Source organism: Pangasianodon hypophthalmus, chromosome 29 (genome assembly GCF_027358585.1).
Source record: "Pangasianodon hypophthalmus isolate fPanHyp1 chromosome 29, fPanHyp1.pri, whole genome shotgun sequence".
Taxonomy (NCBI): domain Eukaryota; kingdom Metazoa; phylum Chordata; class Actinopteri; order Siluriformes; family Pangasiidae; genus Pangasianodon; species Pangasianodon hypophthalmus.
The window spans coordinates 10124945-10143588 of record NC_069738.1 but is presented as its reverse complement, the minus strand read 5'-3'; the positions used below and the strand labels follow the sequence as shown (position 1 = coordinate 10143588).

The window sequence follows — 18644 nt, the reverse complement described above, 5'->3', positions numbered from 1 at the left end:
AGTTTTTTTTACACTTCTGTCAGAAACACCTTGTTGATGAGAGAGGTCAGAGGAGAATGACCAGACTGATTAGAGCAGACAGGAAGGCTACGGTATCTCCAATAACCACTCTTTACAACCGTGGTGAGCAGAAAAGCATCTCAGAATGCAGAACATGTCCACTCTTGTGGAAGTTTAGCTACAACAGCAGAAGACCACATCAGCTTCCACTCGTTTCAAGCCAAGAACAGAAATCTGAGGCTACAGTGGACAACTGGACACATTATTATAGGCTCTTTAATATTGAAATACAGAGATGCCAACATCTATGGTTTAGCTGTAGCATTTACAGTTTTTGATCACTTGGTACTGCGATACGGGAGCCTATATTTTGCTTTTTCAGTTACAGCAGCGGTCAGTCCTAACGTGAATGAAATTCTCCTAGTGGAAAAGCCAATTCACTGATTGTGAAATGATGCGAAAGACACATTTGTGGTTACTTTCAGCATGCTAAACTTAGACTTTATCAAGGTGACCTGTCAATTCGCAAACCTCAGTCTTGTGAGCCAGTAGAAAATGATTTTGCATTGGTGATAAGCAGGTCATTCAATAATAAATGTGCAGGATAAAATGGGCCATATGTGACCATTTAATATTATCTTTCAGTGTGTATCATATAGAGACTGCTTCATTATGTTCTATTTTTATATATTGGGCAATTTTTGTGTTCCTCTTCAGGCAGTCATTTAATTATTTCCTTTATTTTAATTACATTTTTTGGTGAAGTCTGCTTATTTACTATTTTGTATTTAAGCAATATCGCATGAGCAAGACTGCGGTTATACTGAATATCAGCACTGGCTGTGATTTCACAGCCGTGCCGATATTCAGCATAACTGCATGATTGCGAGTGTGATATTGCTTTTATACAACAGTTCTATAAACAAGAAATTAATATCGAGTAAGTGACAATTTGGACACAATATGGCCGAATGTTTTGTTTATTTTTGCTCCGCTAGCGGAAATAGATCCTGAAGAAGCCACACTCACTTTATAGCACAATGGCTAGCTAGCTAGTTCACACTGATTTGTACATTCCCATTAAAATACTTCCGGTGAAATTGGTTTCCCTTCTTCCTTTTCATGTTCATCTGACGAGCTTTCATATTATAAGCCAGAAGTAATATTCCTGAAAATGATCATTTGCCATGTCCGCTGATGATGTCGCTAACTCTACTGTAGTAATAGTTTCGAACTAGGAAGTGGAATTTTACGTAGTGAACATGAACGAGCGGAGTGATACACACAGTGAAACGTCACAGTGCGGTTATACTAAATATAGGCATTCTTGGAACACTGCTCGACCAATCAGATTAGTGGACTGGAACTAACTGTTGTGTAAAGTCGCACATACACTCATCTGGTTGCTTATAAATTCAAACAATTCTGTTGTTAAATATCAGTTCAACCAGTAACGATTAACATGGAGTCGTCTCGTCCACTGATATACGCATGTGGTAAATTTTAGGTTGTTCTCTCTGCACGATAGGATTTTCACAATGTTATCTTTCATTTTAATTGCCACATACTATTTTGAAAGTACAACAGTCCTAGTTGTTTATTTTTATCTGATATGTCTGTCATAAGGCAGTGAAAATGGGTCATACTGTGCTGCATTGATTTTGTATGCAGAACCTATTCGCAGCATTCATAGCATATGTGTGCGATTTTCCCCACTTTAATGCAAATCTCCTCAGCTATTCATTATGCTCACTCTCTCTATTCGAGTCAGTTTTTTTTTCTGTACTGTAATAAGAAGCGTCAGCTGTGGCCCAACCTGTTTACTAACCAAACCACAAGCGAGGTGGGAAAAGTGTGTTGTTTTATGTACACAGGGTTGTGTGTACTGGGTTTTAGCTCTGTGTACATGTGATCTGAGTTGAAAGGAATTAACGGTGTACCGGTAAGCTCTTGAATCGAGTGACACAAGACAGTGATATTCTTAGTCAAAGTCAACTTTATTGTAATTACACATATTGCGCAACAAAATGAGCTAGTGAGCCCTACAGTGTTACATTACGCACATTTAAAATTACTGAGACATATGTGGGGTGGGGCTGGAATTAATTTTTATTCACATGTATGTATCTGAAGTGAAAAGGTGGAGTACTGAGTCACTTTTGAGCTATGAAGATCAGTGGGATTGTGTATACTGAACAAGGAAACAAGAAATCAAGACTGCCGTTTGTGGATCTTAATTTCCTCATCTTGGTCTTTTTCATGCATACAGACACATAGTTATGAACGTTTTAAAGCGAGCAGCTCTGCCTGGAACAAAACAGCGGAGCAGGGTTTAAAGATCTCGTCTACTTTCTCTAATGCCGCTGTTTCTGAGAAGTGAATTTCCATGATACTCGATCTCTTGAGGAAAGAGATGTCATACATTCCAGGACAAGGCGGCGCACAGGGTTAGGTGTGCACAAAAATGCAATATGGCCAGTTGGAGTTATTTATGGTGAACTTTTTTTTTTTTTTTTTTAAAACATTAAGGCTTCATCATGTGCACTCTGTGTTTAAACTTACCAGTCCTTGGCTTTGGGTTGGGTTTTCATGAGAATAGGTTGACAAAATTACAGCCTGTCTCTCTGAACAAATAGTGATGAAGTTATTGTACATAGTTACAAGATGAATGGATAGCCTTTGCTATCAGATGTTTTTCATAGGAAGATAATTCTTACTTTTATTTCACTTTGTCATGAACAGCAGTTTTTTTTTTTATTTCAAAATTAACCCACATATGTGCTTTGGTCTTTCAGTTAATAAAAACTACAGTAGTATATATTTAAATCTGAGCTTTTAGAGAAAAACTCGATATGTGTTATGGGCAAAGTGTAAAGGTTTGACTTGGAGTAATCCTATATCTATTTGTTATTAAACCAAATGATTTATCTTGTAATAGATCACTAGATTTGAGTGTGTCAATCATTTTCTTTCTTCAGCTGTGCACATCCCACCTCCCGAGTTCATCAGACGCTCCCAACCACTACCAGGCCGTGTGCCGAGCACTGTTCGCTGAGACCAAGGAACTCCGGACCTTCCTGGAAAAGATCAAGAATGCCAAAGAGGTGATTGTCTAGACCTCGTTATGTTTCTGTTTGCACACTGCCGCATTTCCGTGTGTATATTTTCTAAAATTACTCCCATCCTACGTTCGGACTTTATCATCACATTTGTGGGCGGCTAGAGAGATAGAAAGCGGGGTTAGAAAAAGAGCTTGGTTTAAAGCACAGAGGTGGGATTCATTTCTTCCTGTAGTGTGGGTCAGTGAGAGATTTAAAAGGTTATTCTTCATAATGGATATTTATGACAACCTCTAGTTACTCAGCTTTGCATCAGTGGAGGAAAAAAATTCATGTCAGGACCACTGTTTCCAAAATCTATACTCATTAGGTCATGATTTTTTTGAAAAATCCAAAGTATATAAGAGATCTTTTTGGCATCTTTATTTAGCCCAAAAAGGTGTTTATTGTATCTGGAAGTGACATAGGGATGATTACAGGTGTAGATATGGATTTGACATTATTCCTTCAAAATTAAATTGAGGTAAGAGAACATGACAAGGTGTCCTGGAAATAGGAAAGTAATCCAAGATAATGTGTTACTGTTACCACCCTGAATTGGATTATTTTCCTAACGTAGCATGTCCCAAAGTGTTTTATTCCTCTTGGATTTCAATTTTTTATTATCTGTTTTTAAACAGTTATTCCTGTAGAACGTCCACGTGACAAGTTCTTTCCTGTTATCACTTACTATAAACAGTTGTTTCCTCACCAGCCTCTTTTTCTCTTTCCTGAAGGTGATAGAAAAAAAAAAAAAAAGCCGCTTGCTATGTTAATGAGAAACTTGAAAGTCCTCCATCCTGAAGACTTTCCCATGGTGGAAAAATCCTGACTGTTACAAAGCACTGACACTGGAGACTCCTTCCATAAATGTTACATAACCATCTATTTACATATCAAAGTTTGTACATTTTTCTTTGTTAAATAACAAGTTTTAATATTCTGTTTATTATTAGGTTTGAATTATGTAGAACATCCACCATAAAAGTCCCTGTGTATGAGTTGTTACTATAGAAACGATAACGTATTAATACGAGCGTCTTAATTTAAATTTGAATTACAGCTGGAACTACTGTCAGAGCTGCTGTTATAGAATTTTAATCCACCCCATCCGATTTGAGAATTCAACAAATCCGCAATTATTTCACAGCATTTTGCATCATTAGTGCCACCACCAAGTATGACTCCTGTGAAATTCTTCACATCTCTAGGTAAGAAGGGAAGTACTATGCTTAACATCTGAGTCAGACTAGCGTAATGATCACCTCTCTATCCCACCCGGGTTAAAATTCTTCAACCTGGATTAGCATGAGGTTTTCCCTTCACCACTCCATCATCTGTTTGCCAAGGGTTTGGCCCATTATGTGTTCTCATGACCACTCCCAACATAGACACCAACGAGGCTCTCGTTCACGCTCACGTCATGGGTTTGTCTGTGCTGGGTGTGTCGCCTCGGGCTATTTTAAAACTATCCAGCAGCTCAGTCTCTTGCCTAACAGAGTTCTACTTACTTCACGGAGTAGCCAAGAAATGACTCAGTATTGCACAGAACATGATGTTCGGGGCTGCGACAAGTGCTAACAAGTTCTGAGGCTATATAAAAAAGCATCGTGATACCAAGTTAGCATGTCTGGTAGCACTTAAATCTTAGAAAGATCTGAGTATATCAGGGTGACTTCATTGTTTACCACTTTCCAGCATTGAAGCTAAGTAAAAAAACATTTAACCATTCAGACAAAGTGTTAAGTCTTAAGTTTTTATAACGCTTCTTTGCTGACAGTGGCTGCATTGTACCATTAAATGAGTAACTGGGTTGAATTTTGAGCATAAAATTAGCAAATGCTAAAATATCCTTAACTAGCATCCATACGAATGGCACGAAGATATTAAGGATATTTAAAATGCTATTTTTTTTATAATTAATCATTTACTTTCAGTCTATAATTCGGGTAAGTGATCTGATCAGTCAACATCAAAATATCACTGAAAATAAAGAAAAAAAGAATGACAGAGCGTTCTTTTCACCTTCTCATGATCTTTCTGTTGAACATTTGACTCATGGAAATATTTAATGCAGGTGAAATGTGTTCAAGTAACAGGGTTCAGTGAATGAAACCTTGAAATACATAACCTGTAATGGATTACTCATGGGAAGGGATATTTCAAGCATGAGATTCACACTAGGGGAGGGCGATGTGACAGAAATATCATATCACAATTCTCAAAGGGAATTTGTACAGCACACAGTATGTATCACGATATAGAGGGTTCCTTACAATCTGCCAGCAAAATAGTAGTGTTGCATTTAAAAAAAAAAAAAATGATTTGTCAAAAATAGAAAAATACATTAAAAAAAAATACATATTTAAAACTGAAACCCACATTCCTTTCATTTTGTAATTATAATTTTTTTAATTAATAAAAATAATACAATTAATACAAAAAAATAAAAAATTAATAGACAGTATCCATGATATCTACATAAATGTATTGTGACAATTTACCATGATACTGATATAATATTGTTATAACACCCAGCTCTATTTTACACATTAATACAAAGATAATGAGGTTCTGTATTTTAATGATTTTATTTTAATGTAAACTGTAGTTATGGTGATCTGGGACATATCAAAATACTGTTTATATATTATTTGTCTGAAACATGTCCAAGGACACTTGTTTAAAATGTCTTTTTTTTTTTTTTTTTTTTTCACCAAATCAGAGCACATTGGCTTTCCTTACATAACATCAGCCATAAAATAAAACATAAGGGGTTTTATAACCAGCGTGTAAAGAGATTAGTGTATGACTAGCTGAGACAATGTATTTTTTTTAGAGCTCACAGTAGGCTACAGAATGTGGCTATTTATTCCACGCACCTACCATGTGATCCAAACCTTGACATTCAACCAAATAGTATGACTGCATTCGCTAAACTAGAAAACCGATCTCAGTTGCGTCACGAATTCGGATCACGAATGCAGCCCAGACGCACATGTGGGTGAGATGGAATCTACTGCCCTGGCTATAGAGAAAGAAGAAACGACACGCAGAGATGCTGTATATTGATGGAGGAGCTGTGAAGCTAGTGAATTGGCAGTCTCTGTCTCTCAGGATTTCCCTGTGAGCTAAGGCTGAGTGAAAGAATAGTCATGATTCACAGAGAAGTCCCAGAATCCCCTTAGTGGGAGTGATGTGAAGAGCTCTCATCATTCTGCAGGGTTTTCTGATGAAACATGAGTCAGTGGTAGCAAAAATATATCATGTACCGAAGTGAACTGGTGTGTTCGAGTTCTCTTAAAGGAAAGATTAGTCTGTTGTTTTTTTTTTTTTTTTAAGATCAGGTCTCTAGCTTAGGTGTGTTCGACATATGACTAATTCCCGCTTATGTTCATGAAGTTACGTCTCCAGGAAATCAGGGAGACTGTATATTGTCTATAAAATGATGGACAGGAGGTGCATCCAAACCCAAACAAGCATTCCGTCACGGACGTCAGTTTTCCAAACAGGCTTCTCCCATTGTTTTTTTTATCATGTTCTACATCTTTCTGGTTATTTGTACAAGTAAGGAATACAAAAATCGACTTCTGCACTTACGTTAACGTTAACTACACAATAAAAAGTGTGTACAACTTAAATTAGCTTTACGTTCCTTTAGAATCAAGGTTTTCAATTAAAATTTGTGATGGTCCAGCTATAAAAATTGCTTGCTTACGTAGGTCTGGATAAACAAATAACATGACTGCTGTTACGTTTTATTTCTTAACCGGTGAGTTTGTTTCGCACTGACGCTTCACGTCACCATACTTGACTAGCGCCTCTGTCTCTGAACAGATGAGACGTCTGGTTTGAACTTCAGGCGCTTGAGAATAAACACACTTCTCTGTCCAGTTGTCTTTAAACATTCTGTTTTCATCAACGTAAACTGAAATTTTGTGAAAATGCTTCCCTTTTTCAATGAGCTTTCTTCAGCTAAATAATTTACATAAATGCCGCAGCAGATGATCTTCTACAGAAGCTTTAGGAAAATGGCCTCGCTGAACTACAGCCAGTTTTTTTTCCCCTTATGTTGATCAGTTTGAGTGCTCGGTTCGATCCGGTGAAACACTTTGCTGCACCACGGCTTTTGGAGATCATGATACAGTAGAACATTCATATATTTTAGCACTCATCATCACATCTATTGCTATGGTAAATACTTGGAGTTGATCATCCACAACAGTTGCACTTATCATCTTTGGGAAGAGCTAATGTTGCCTTCATAATTTAGTTACAGTAACCTTTTTACAGTGGTTTATTTCCCAAGGCAGAAGTGCAGGCAGTTAAAATGCTACATTAACTGCATATTGATTATGTCGCAGAAGTGCAGACTAATGGTGAGCAAGCCCTCAATCTGTCCGACTCCCACAAAAATACCCGATATACAAAAACCCAGGATGCATAATGCAACAAATGCCTTTGGGCAGGCTGTATCCCTAGCGCACTGAATAAATTCTGTCAAATAAATTGCCTTTTCCTTCTTTTTTTCCCCTCAGAATTTGCGGCGCATGGAGGGAGAAACTCTCGAGGAACCTGTCAGAGACCTGAACGAGCTGCAGAATGACGATTGGGTAAAACCGTGCTTTCCACAACAAGCTCAAATATAGAAGCTAGTCTTGGATTCAGTGCTACCTATGAGTGTGTTGTGTATTGGTGTAGGTTTATAGTGAGTCATAGCGCTGTAGCGTGTGTGTAGGTGTCGGGTGATGCCTGAGATGTTTATAGACATGTGTGTGCGTCAAAAAAAAAAAAAAACAGTGACTTTTTTTGTGATGTTTGCATTCCTGTGCCGTGCAGGCTCGGTTCTGGGTGCAGGTAATGAGGGACCTGAGAAACGGTGTGAAACTGAAGAAGGTGCAAGAGCGACAATACAACCCACTGCCCATCGAGTACCAACTCACTCCCTACGAAATGCTCATGGATGACATCCGCTCAAAGCGCTACAAGCTCCGCAAAGTCATGGTGTGTGTGTGTGTGTGTGTGTGTGTGTGTGTGTGTGTGTGTGTGTGGTGCTTACTGTCTTTAGCTTGATACTTCAGATAATCACAGTTATGTTGTGTTGCTAATATACAGTATGCAAGTAAAAATGACACACAGGTTAATGTCATGCTAGAAACTTGTTCTGTGAGACAAAAGAATAGACGGTAATAAATTTAATGAGGATTCTATGGTTCATTCATTTAGACGGGCAGGTCTTATTTTCATTGGTACGCAAAGACGTCACCTGTAGCAATAAGCACCCTGTTATTTTCTGACCTTTGTATGTGCATTTTGGTCATTTCATTCCATACACACCTCACATTCCGACTGAGGCAATTAAACATAAATTACATATAAATGGTACCCAGCACAGGTGTTGGTCTTTTTCTAAAGATTAATTCATTGCAGTATAAACCATGAGACCACATTTATGTAAGGAATAAAACATAGCAGCGTGTATTATTATTATTAGAGGAAAATATTCAGCGACAGGGTGCAGTGATAATATCAGACGCAATACAGAGTAACTCTTACCACCTCGAAGTGGATTATTAGCGCTTCTTGAAGTGTTTTATTCCTCTTAGACCTCAGAAAAATGCCAACAATTACATTTTTAAAATGTATTCAAGAATGGCACGTCATACTTCTTATCCATTTATAGATACGTTTAATGTTCTGGAACATCCCCAAAACAAGTTCTTGTTATCACTCTCTGTTTTTTCCTCTTTCTTGACGTTTATAAGACAAAAAAAATGCCGTTTGTCATGTTAACAAGAAATGGAAAAAGTTTCCTGTGTCCTAAAGACTTTTTCCATTTCAGGAAACTTAGTTACAAACTGCTGATACTGGAGACTCCTTCCGAAAAAAAAAAAGAATTAAACTTCTCCTTGAAGAAAACTTCTGCATATCAACAAATACACACTTCTATAGAAATGATAAAAAAATGGGATTTGAATTGCAGCCAGAGCTACTATCCAGGCCATGCTATTATAGAAAACACAGTCAAATCCTACTCAGTCATTTATATGGTTCTAAAAGCATAGTAGAACCCAAGGAGCTCTTAAATGAGAGCCATTCTTTTTTCCGAGTACGCACCTGTGTATCCTCTCATCTGAAGCTCCACTGGTGCCGCCGCTCTATGTGCATCATACAGTATTTGTTATGCACCCTTATGCACCTGGTTGGAGAAATGTCTGCTATTTTGGGCTGAGAAGATTAATTAATCAGCACATTCTCCTAATTTTATTCCACGTCGCCCAAACATTTTCCGCATAGTCCATTTGTACATTTGGATGTATCCTCATTTCCATGACACACGGAAAATGGGATCTAATACATATATTTTACCAATACATTGTTACTGGGCTTGCAGATGTAATGTAATTTGTTATATTCATGTTCTCAGAAAGCACAGTCAGATGGTCGGACATTCAGTTTTTCAGGTCAAACAGGGAAGGCCACTTTTTCCGTTTGTTTTTTTTTTCTGCATGACTGGCTGAGGTGGAGTCCCTTATACAATACAGTTCAGTTTTATTGCTCTGTGTTTATATCCAGAGCAGTGTTTACTCTGCTTATCAGAAGATGATGGCTGAACATTTTTACAGTATCTGCTGTAAAGTGTGAGGCTATATAATTAATATGATTTAAGTGGAAATGGTAACGGTACCATTTAGCCTGCAGAGATCTGTCATGTCATGCCTATAGCTTCAAGGATGTGTACACACTAAATAGGTAAACCTTTATTTGACTCCCACACCTTTTCTTGAATAATTATGTGTAATGCTGTTTGTCTGGATGAAATACTTTCTTTTTTTTGTTTTGTTTCATTCCGTAAACGCACAATGCAATCCTCGGAAGCATTAGAGTCCATAGTAGACGAACTCGTTAGGTCACAGGTCTAAATGACATGTCCTTTCTGTTCCAACTGAACATAATCTTTTTTGTAATGAACCTGTCTGTCTGTGCAGCGTGTTTTTAAGTGACTGCACCGATGATAGTCCTATATATAGGTCTGAGCTGTGACTTATTTCCCTGCCTCTCTCTGTGTTTCAGGTGAATGGGGACATTCCTCCAAGGTTAAAGAAGAGCGCTCATGAGGTCATACTGGAGTTTATACGTTCCAGACCTCCTCTGAACCCAGTTAGTGTACAAGCACACACAAACACGTGCACACACACAAACACGTGCACACACAGCATTTAAAATGTGAAATATTTAAACTGTTTTTAGGCCTGTTTTTATGCTAGCTTGTAATTGGGGTTCTGAAAATTTGTACCCTTTAACTGTTATTTTATGAACATAAGCCAACTATTCAAAAATTTGTAGAATAAAATTTCTGCTTATTCATTGGACATGTTAATTTTTTTTATTCCTGATCTTTTCAGACACATTACATTAGGTCCAAGGCTACATGTTGTTATGTTTTTGAGTTTTGGATTAATCCCATTAAATTGTCTTAGTCAAACAGGCTAATAACTATAAGAAGTTAATAATATACACTCTCCAGTCACTTTAATAGGAACACCTGTGCACCTGCTCATTCATGAAATTATCCATTCAGCTAATCAGAGCAATGGATAGAATCATGCAGATACAGGACAAGAGCTTCAGTCTATGCTCATTTCAATCATCAGTGCATTCAGATATGCTTTTCTGCCCATCACGGTTGTAAAGAGTTATTATTTGAGTTACTGCAGCCTTCCTGTCAACTCGAAGCAGTCTGGCTATTCTTCTCTGACCTCTCTCATCAGCAAGGTGTTTCTGCCCACAGAACTGCTGCTTACTGGATTTCTTTTCTTCACCCCATTCTGTATAAACTCTAGAGACTCTCTTGTGTGAAAATCCCAGGAGCTCAGCAGTTTCTGAAATACTCAAACCGGCTCATCTGCCACCAACACCCATGCCACAGTTAAAGTCACTGAGATCACACTTTTTCCCCCATTCTGATGTTTGATGTGAACGTGAACTGAATCTTTTGACCTGTATCTGCATGATTGTATGCATTGTGCTGCTGCCACATGAATGGCTGATTGGGTAATTGCATGAATAAGCATGTCAAGGCTTTGTGCACAGGCACAAAGTGGAAAAAAGAGCAGGCTCGTTTTAACCCATAAACAAAGGAGAGTTCCATGTTTCACTGTAAGAATAATAAATAGACAACAACAAGGAATAACTGTTTTGAACAGTGCTTGGGGGGGAAAAAAGTAAATCAATTCTTAAGCATTTCTGAAGTTAGATGCTTTAGAATGTAGAATAGCTGTCCAATGTGAGCTTTTTGTTATAAAGGAGACATTAAACCCTAGGTTTAAACTGATATATTAGAAACCATTTTTAATCAGTGTCTGTCGCGAACGGTTGTGTGTAAGATTTTAAACGGACTACACTTTCAAAAGGGGGTTTAGGGAGCACATTCACAGTCTAAAGAAGACTGAAATAACCAAACACACACCTCTGTGCCAACCTATCAGTGTTAACTGCTAACATGCAGTTAGCTTATTGAAGGACAACATGTGAGTATATCTCTGATCGCCACGCTTACCCATAAATCCCCTCTCTGTGTAACGACTCAGACAGGAAAGCATGCTTTAATACAGAAGTATACATCAGCCTTTACATTGTGATTGGCAACATTGCTTTTGTTTGGCACAGAGCACCAGAGCACCTCAGCTCTGCTCATTTTCCATAAAAGTCCATATCACCATGTAATAAATTAAGGAAAGACTTGTCACTATTTCTTTGCAATCACAATTTATCTCTCAGGCAGCACTCTAAAAATTACAAACCACTTCTCTGGCATGTCTACCAATTACTCAAACAAGAGTGTTTTTGTAATGACAAGTTTCTGTCAGCAAAAAAATGTCTTTTTCATGCTTTTTTTTTTCCTAAAAAAAATCTAACCTGTGTTAAGGTCGCTGCCCGTAAACTGAAGCCTCATCCTCCAAGACCCCCGAGCCTCCACGAGCGAATCCTGGAGGAGATCAAAGCCGAGAGGAAGCTGAGGCCTGTTTCTCCTGATATGATCCGCAGGAACCGGCTCGGTTAGTGCTCTCTCACGAAACTCACTCTAAAAAACACATTTACATTAAATGAAATCTTTTCTTCTACAGTGTATAATGCAGTCATGTTTATGTGCTGATTCTTTAATCAACAGTACGTACAAATTTTACTGTAGACATAAATGCACAGATGTTTGTGCATGACATTAAAAGCGTGTTACTTGGCTAAAATGCAAAGTATAGAAAAGAATTTGTGTGAATTGCGTGAAACGCAGTCATTACAGTGGGAAATATGCAACGCAATGACCATGTGACGTTCCCTTTAAATCGTATTAAATGTGCCAAAATGTAAAGTAAAGCCTTGATTACATTGTTTTTACTTTGATCTACTGAAAAACAATATGTGTGGCTTAGCAGAGCTTTAAATGTGGAGGGATAAAACTTGATCTCTCACAACCCGTGCAATTACCTCTGATTAGTTTCTCAAACACACCTAAATTCATTAGAAGGCTTGACGTATGTTTTGCGCGTTACGTTTAAAAGTAAGGTATGCATTGCATTTCCTGTTTTTCTGCTGAAATGTTTGCGTATCAGTGTTACATAATTTTTTTTATCAGTAGCCATGGAAGTCACACTGCTTATTAAGACATGAGCGTATAAAGGGAAATTGGAGAGTGTATGTAACAGTGTGCTATTACTCGTGCATGACTGCCTCAGCTGCAGCTTCACAATCCACTCCGATTTGGATGTCTGTTATTGAGGCATGGCTTTTATCCTCCACGCAAATGCACCATCCTTTCCATTGCTGCTTATTACTTCTCAAAAGAATCATCTGATTTTCTTTCCGTTTGCTTTCTCAGTTGAGAAATCCCTATTATTGTAAATGGCAGTCATTTTATTCAAGTTTCTGGTGATTTCACTGGTTGGTTTAGTTGGAGCTTTGTCTTCGGGCTTTTTAATTTTTTGTTAGACACGTGACACATGGTGCATTGAACTTGTGACAGTTAAACTTATGACTTGAGAAATGTGAAAGTAAGTAAGTACATTTTATTTATAGAGTACATCTACAACAACGTCCAATGACCAAACTGCTTTACGAAGTGATCTATATAGAACAATATAAAGTATTTTCCACCAGTTACTGCTTTCGACTGCTTTAGACAAGAAGATTTGAAAACGTACATAAACAGAAAAATCATACACATACAGATAATATGGATTTATATGGACTGTTCTCAAAACCAATGGAATAAAAATATGTTTTTAGCAAAATCAATAAGCCATAAACTTAAAATGAAGACTGTACTGGCATTAAACTTGCATTCACACTTTAATCAGAAAACTAAATAAATGTTACAGCTGAACTGTTTAAAAATAATAATAATAATTTCATCAGCAGTAGTATTCTTTCTCCCCAGTTTGATCACCAGCCAATTCCCACCCACCATCCAACTCTCCCCAAACATAAAACACCTACCAACCTGGAAAGGTGAAGGCTAACACGTGCTTCCTCCAAGCCACATGAAGCCAGCCAACCTCATCTCTTTCCTTCTTTCGAACTGCTTCTCATGCAGCGTCACAGGGCGTATAACACACTTGGAAGAAAGCGCTATCCACCTTCTTCCACATACATGAGCTCACAGACACCTGTGATTGGCTAGTGTTGCTGTGATTGACAGGAGAAAGAGTACGCCATCCCTCCCACCCATTCAGAGAGCACGGGCAATTTTGCTCCCGTGGCTCCCAGCCATGGATATCTGTGGCATCGTTTGGATTCTCTTGATGATATAGCTAACACTTTTCAGTTGCGACATTCAGTAGTAATTTTTGTTCACTATTTTTATGACTGTAGAATCTGTTACCCTACGTTCACTCTAGTACGTGACGAAGCAACAGGCAAACATTTGCCGAGTTGCGATTTCAGCAACAAACAGCGTTTATGCAAATTAGGTACGATGCAGTACGGCAACAAATCCAAGCGATTGGCTTGAATGATTCCTCAGACCAATCCTGTGGTGTGTGTGGTCTGATGTTTCTTCAGTTCCCCTCTCACAACTTTACTTCCTACCTGTAGTTAGTTGCCTTTTACTGTTTGACACACAAGAATGGAAGAAAAACTTATAACTATGGTTTTATTTGATCCTTTCATACACAAACACTTATTAAACATTATTAAATTAAATAACATAAATAACTAAATAGTGACATTCCTAATTAAAACAAAACTCGGAAGGAGGTAGCAGAGATCATTGGTGCTTCTGGTAATTGTCTGTAGCGAGAACACTGAGTTTGCTTTGCTAATCAGATGAAGAGTGAATGCTCACACATGACAACAGTAGAGGTCGCTGCACACTCACAAGACAAAAGTGACGTTTTTGTTAGCTAATGTGAATGTAGGATTAGTGTGAATTTTTTTAAAGAAAGATAAAGACAAAAGTTTCCACAAGTTTATGCCATTTATGCTCTCAAATTATATAGTTTTATATTAAGTTATAACCCTTACTATAAATTAATACATTTCAATAGAGTTATGTCTAGCTGTTTCCAGGTGTTTCATGTATAATATCAGCAAAAAATTCTATAAATCAGAGTCTGATAGAGTCTTTACTGCTATTACAGTTATAATCTGTTCTGTTGATACAACTGTAGGAGTCTGATGTTGCATTGATTAAAAGGTGTATATTTTCTATGTTTGTATATTAGAAGTTTGAGGAAAAAAAATGCTATGTAGTATTTTTCTTTTGAATCTCAAATTGCTGCATAAAATGCCTTCCTTAATGCCTTAACGCTGTTACAGTTTTGTAAATGATTTCCAGCCTCAATATTGCTTTTCTTCTCCATTCCCTGTCGTCCTGTAACGCTGGCCTGAACGCTCAGCAATGCGATCACTTAGCATGTCTGTGAGTTTTGATTCATCAGGTAAAGACTTAATGTGGCTTCTTTACCACAGTTTTACCCCCTGATCCTTTATTTGATGCTGTTGTCTTGGACCTCCTGATTTGCTAGTTTTACTCTGTACCACGCTTTTGTCCTGATGAGAAAAGGAGTAATAATGAGGAAGAGGTCAATGTAGCACACCCATATTACATTATCCGGATTACTCTAATGCTCTGTCACTTTCTAGTAGTACCTCAAGGTGACTGGAATTTAACCTCTGTGTACACACAACTCTGTATCTACAGCCTGGGCTAGAAAGAAATCAGCCCCAGACTTTACTTTATATGTCTATTTTTTCTTATGGCTGGTTCCAGGGATATCAAAAATTTTATGTTTTTGCTTGATAGCATGTAAAAAGATATGGATAGCAAAAAATTTTATGTTTTTGGTTAATAGCATATAAGAAGATATGGACAGCAAAAATTTTTGTTTGCTTTTTATTGAAAAAGACGAAGAGCTTTATTTAAACCACCTGCATAAGATGCATTAAAATAACATCACACAGTTACGGTAGCAACAATATGACCTCATATACCATGAAACGTACACATGTGGGACAGTAAGTGTGGCTGCTTGCTGTGACTCCTTTCCTCCAGCTCCTCTTCTCTGAGTTAATGTAATATTTGGCTCCCACTCCCCGTTTTGCACCATAAATTGTTTTGATGAATTGCTGTTTCTTTGCCCTCGCTGGAGTGCGTTTGCGCTTTTATATGCTCGCTCAGTGCGTCCTGCTGCCCATACCATGGTGGAATGGCTTAAATCCTTGGTGTGTAGTGCTTATTTGCTTGAGCTCCCTGTGTGAATGTGGCTGATGTGTTGGGAATTGGTCAGGCTCACAAAGCAAGACTGGGCAGGTCAGAAAGCGCAGACAGAAAGCATGCATGTTGGTGTTTGTGAGATCATATTGAAGAATATGTTCCTTTCTAGGCGCAGGAAAAAGCATCAGCACTCCCCAGGACTTGTTCCGATGCTCAGGTAAAAGATCATGATCACACGCATGCAATTTGAACCGCTTCTGCACACGTTCTGGATGGAGTGATGGAAATGTCGGTTTTTGCCATCTTTAGTATGAATAAGTTTGTGAGCAGTAATCTAAATCTGTCATAGCTGAGCTCTGAGAGATTAGTTCACTGTGAGTTCTTACATAAGTCTATATTCAGGCATCGGTTTGAATGAATTGTTACTATTTCTGTGCTGTGAAGGAAATATATTAAAGGAAATATAATCCTCCACAAAATGGAAAATAATACTGGATCATTTGAGTGAATGTTGGTATGAAGCCTTGCCTGTTTATTTGTTGTGGTTGTATTATAGTGCTGCTGTGAAAGGTATGTGTATCTAGCTGGTCTATAATGTAATGCCACTGTAAAAAAAAAAAAAAGTTTATATCATAATGTCAGATGGCACAGTAAAGATGTAATTTGCTACAATTGCGTCTGTGTCCTGTGTTTGATTTTGTCCCGTCATATCTTGTACAGACACACCGGGTACACCCAGGAAGAAGATTGCGGTCAGCACACTGGCATTGGCCGATGACACGCCACCTTCTCCCAAACCTGCCAATGGAGCACAGCCACTCTCACAAAGGAAGAAATTGCTCAAGGCACCAACACTGGCCGAGCTAGCAAGCTCTGACTCTGAAGTGAGTGTGTGAATCTGTATTTGTACCCTCAGGCCATACTAGGCAGCTCTGTTTCTGATGGTTTTTTGATGGCAAGCATCCCATGACTGATGGAAACACTAAAGCTAAACAGAAAGCAAAATAATAACAGTAATAATAAGTAATAATAAGCGTAATTTCTATAGCTGGTAGTAGATTAGAAGTAAATCTTGTGTGTAGCATGGTTTTTGTTACAGTTAGGGGTAAAGGGTAATGGTGTAATGGACTATGTTCTTGCCTTTAAGGAGGAGTCTAGCACACACAAATCAATCAGCAGCTCCAGCATATCCACTTCTATGGTGGACGACACATCTCCAGATTCTGTCATGGGCAAAAAGAGTAAGATTTTGTGCATGCTGTACACTTCAATCTATCTACTGTACTTCTACTCTGCTGTGTATTCATTTTCTCACTCCTTGTGTCTCTCCTCAGCCCCTCCCCGGTTCCTCCCAATATCGTCCACACCTCAGCCTGAGCGCCACGTGGCTCCTCAGCGGAGGCACTCCATTGAGAAGGAGACCCCGACCAGCGTTCGTTCATTCATACCTCCTTCTCGCCAGAGCTCCAGATCTCTGGTATGTTGCTCTGCACGGAGTTGTCACATTGATTCAAACATCATTTACTTTTTTCCAGAGAAGGTTATTAGTTGAGCAGAGAAGAGTGCAAGAGTCTGGGTTTTCATTTCAATATATTCACACACCGGCCACTTTAACAGCAATGTCTGTACCCCTGTTTATTCGTGCAGTTGTCAGTAGAGCAATGCATAAAATCATGCAGATACAGATCAAGAGCTTCAGTTAATGTTCACATCAAACATCAGAATGGGGGGAAAAAAGTGTGATCTCAGTGACTTTAACCGTATCATAATTGGTGGCAGGTGGGCTGGTTTGAGTATTTCAGAAACTGCTGAGCTCCTGGGATTTTCACACAAAACATGGTGTGAAACAAAAAAAAAATGCAGTAAGCAGCAGTTCTGTGGGCAGAAACACCTTGCTGATGAGAGAGGTCAGAGAAGAATAGCCAGACTGCTTCGAGTTGACAGGAAGGCTGCAGTAACTCAAATAATAACTCTTTACAACCGTGATGGGCAGAAAAGTATCTCTGAATGCACTGATCTTTGATGTCAACATAGACTGAAGCTCTTGTCCTGTATCTGCATGATTCTATCCATTGCTCTGATTAGCTGAATGGATAATTTCATGAATGAGCAGGTGCACAGGTGTTCCTATTAAAGTGACCGGTGAGTGTATATTATTAACTTCTTATAGTTATTAGCCTGTTTGACTATAGAGATCAGAGGGCTAGAACACTAATGACAGTATAATCACACAGTTTGACAGGACAGGAGCATTGAGTATGTGCTCCTCTTGGTGCTCTTTTCTGTCTTTGAGGACTCAGTAATTTCAAGACTATCTTAAAAATTCTGATATTCTTGGGACAGTGGACCTGGATTAGCACATGTTCATGTAGCTGATACCACATCGATTACCTCTGAAAGTAGAGCTAGTGCAGTATTTTTGTCTATGTATTACGTTGTAGTGTGTAAGTGGTGATTTAATAAAGGTAAGGTACTGTATATATGGTTAGATTTTTGGTCATATAACCATGCCAATCTCAAATAGATGTCATTTATAGTGCCTCCTTAAGTAACAGTGCTGATTTTTTAGCCATGCCCAGTATACGAGATTTAATTAAAAATCTTTCCTCACTTGCACTGTGTTGTAGCCACCACAGGAAAAGAAGGTAATCACACTTCCAGCCTCTTTTCCCTTTACTAACATTCATACCTTGGTATATTTGCCTCATTCTATTTTTTTTTCTTGTGTAAATTATTTTACAATGCAAAACTGTTACATTTTATCATTTAGATGTTTGTGCACAGTGAACTTGTATAACCATTTGGTTTAGCAGCTGCTACATGTAGCCGTGTTT

At 38.3% G+C, this 18644-nt stretch overlaps 1 protein-coding gene across 4 annotated transcripts in view; it reads left to right on the top strand.

Moving 5' to 3' along the window:
* The window catches only part of spire1a (spire-type actin nucleation factor 1a), a 42678-nt gene that overhangs the window by 18807 nt on the left and 5227 nt on the right, over positions 1–18644 (top strand). The window contains exons 4-14 of one of the 4 annotated variants that reach the window (XM_026942179.3): positions 2979–3104; positions 7637–7711; positions 7938–8102; positions 10173–10259; positions 12028–12157; positions 14993–15034; positions 15980–16027; positions 16531–16694; positions 16958–17051; positions 17145–17287; positions 18438–18455. In XM_026942179.3, coding sequence (XP_026797980.2) covers positions 2979–3104; positions 7637–7711; positions 7938–8102; positions 10173–10259; positions 12028–12157; positions 14993–15034; positions 15980–16027; positions 16531–16694; positions 16958–17051; positions 17145–17287; positions 18438–18455 — 1092 coding nt within the window. The remainder of the gene's footprint in view (positions 1–2978; positions 3105–7636; positions 7712–7937; positions 8103–10172; positions 10260–12027; positions 12158–14992; positions 15035–15979; positions 16028–16530; positions 16695–16957; positions 17052–17144; positions 17288–18437; positions 18456–18644) is intronic. The other 3 variants (XM_026942181.3, XM_026942180.3, XM_026942183.3) reach the window with 3 other exon arrangements.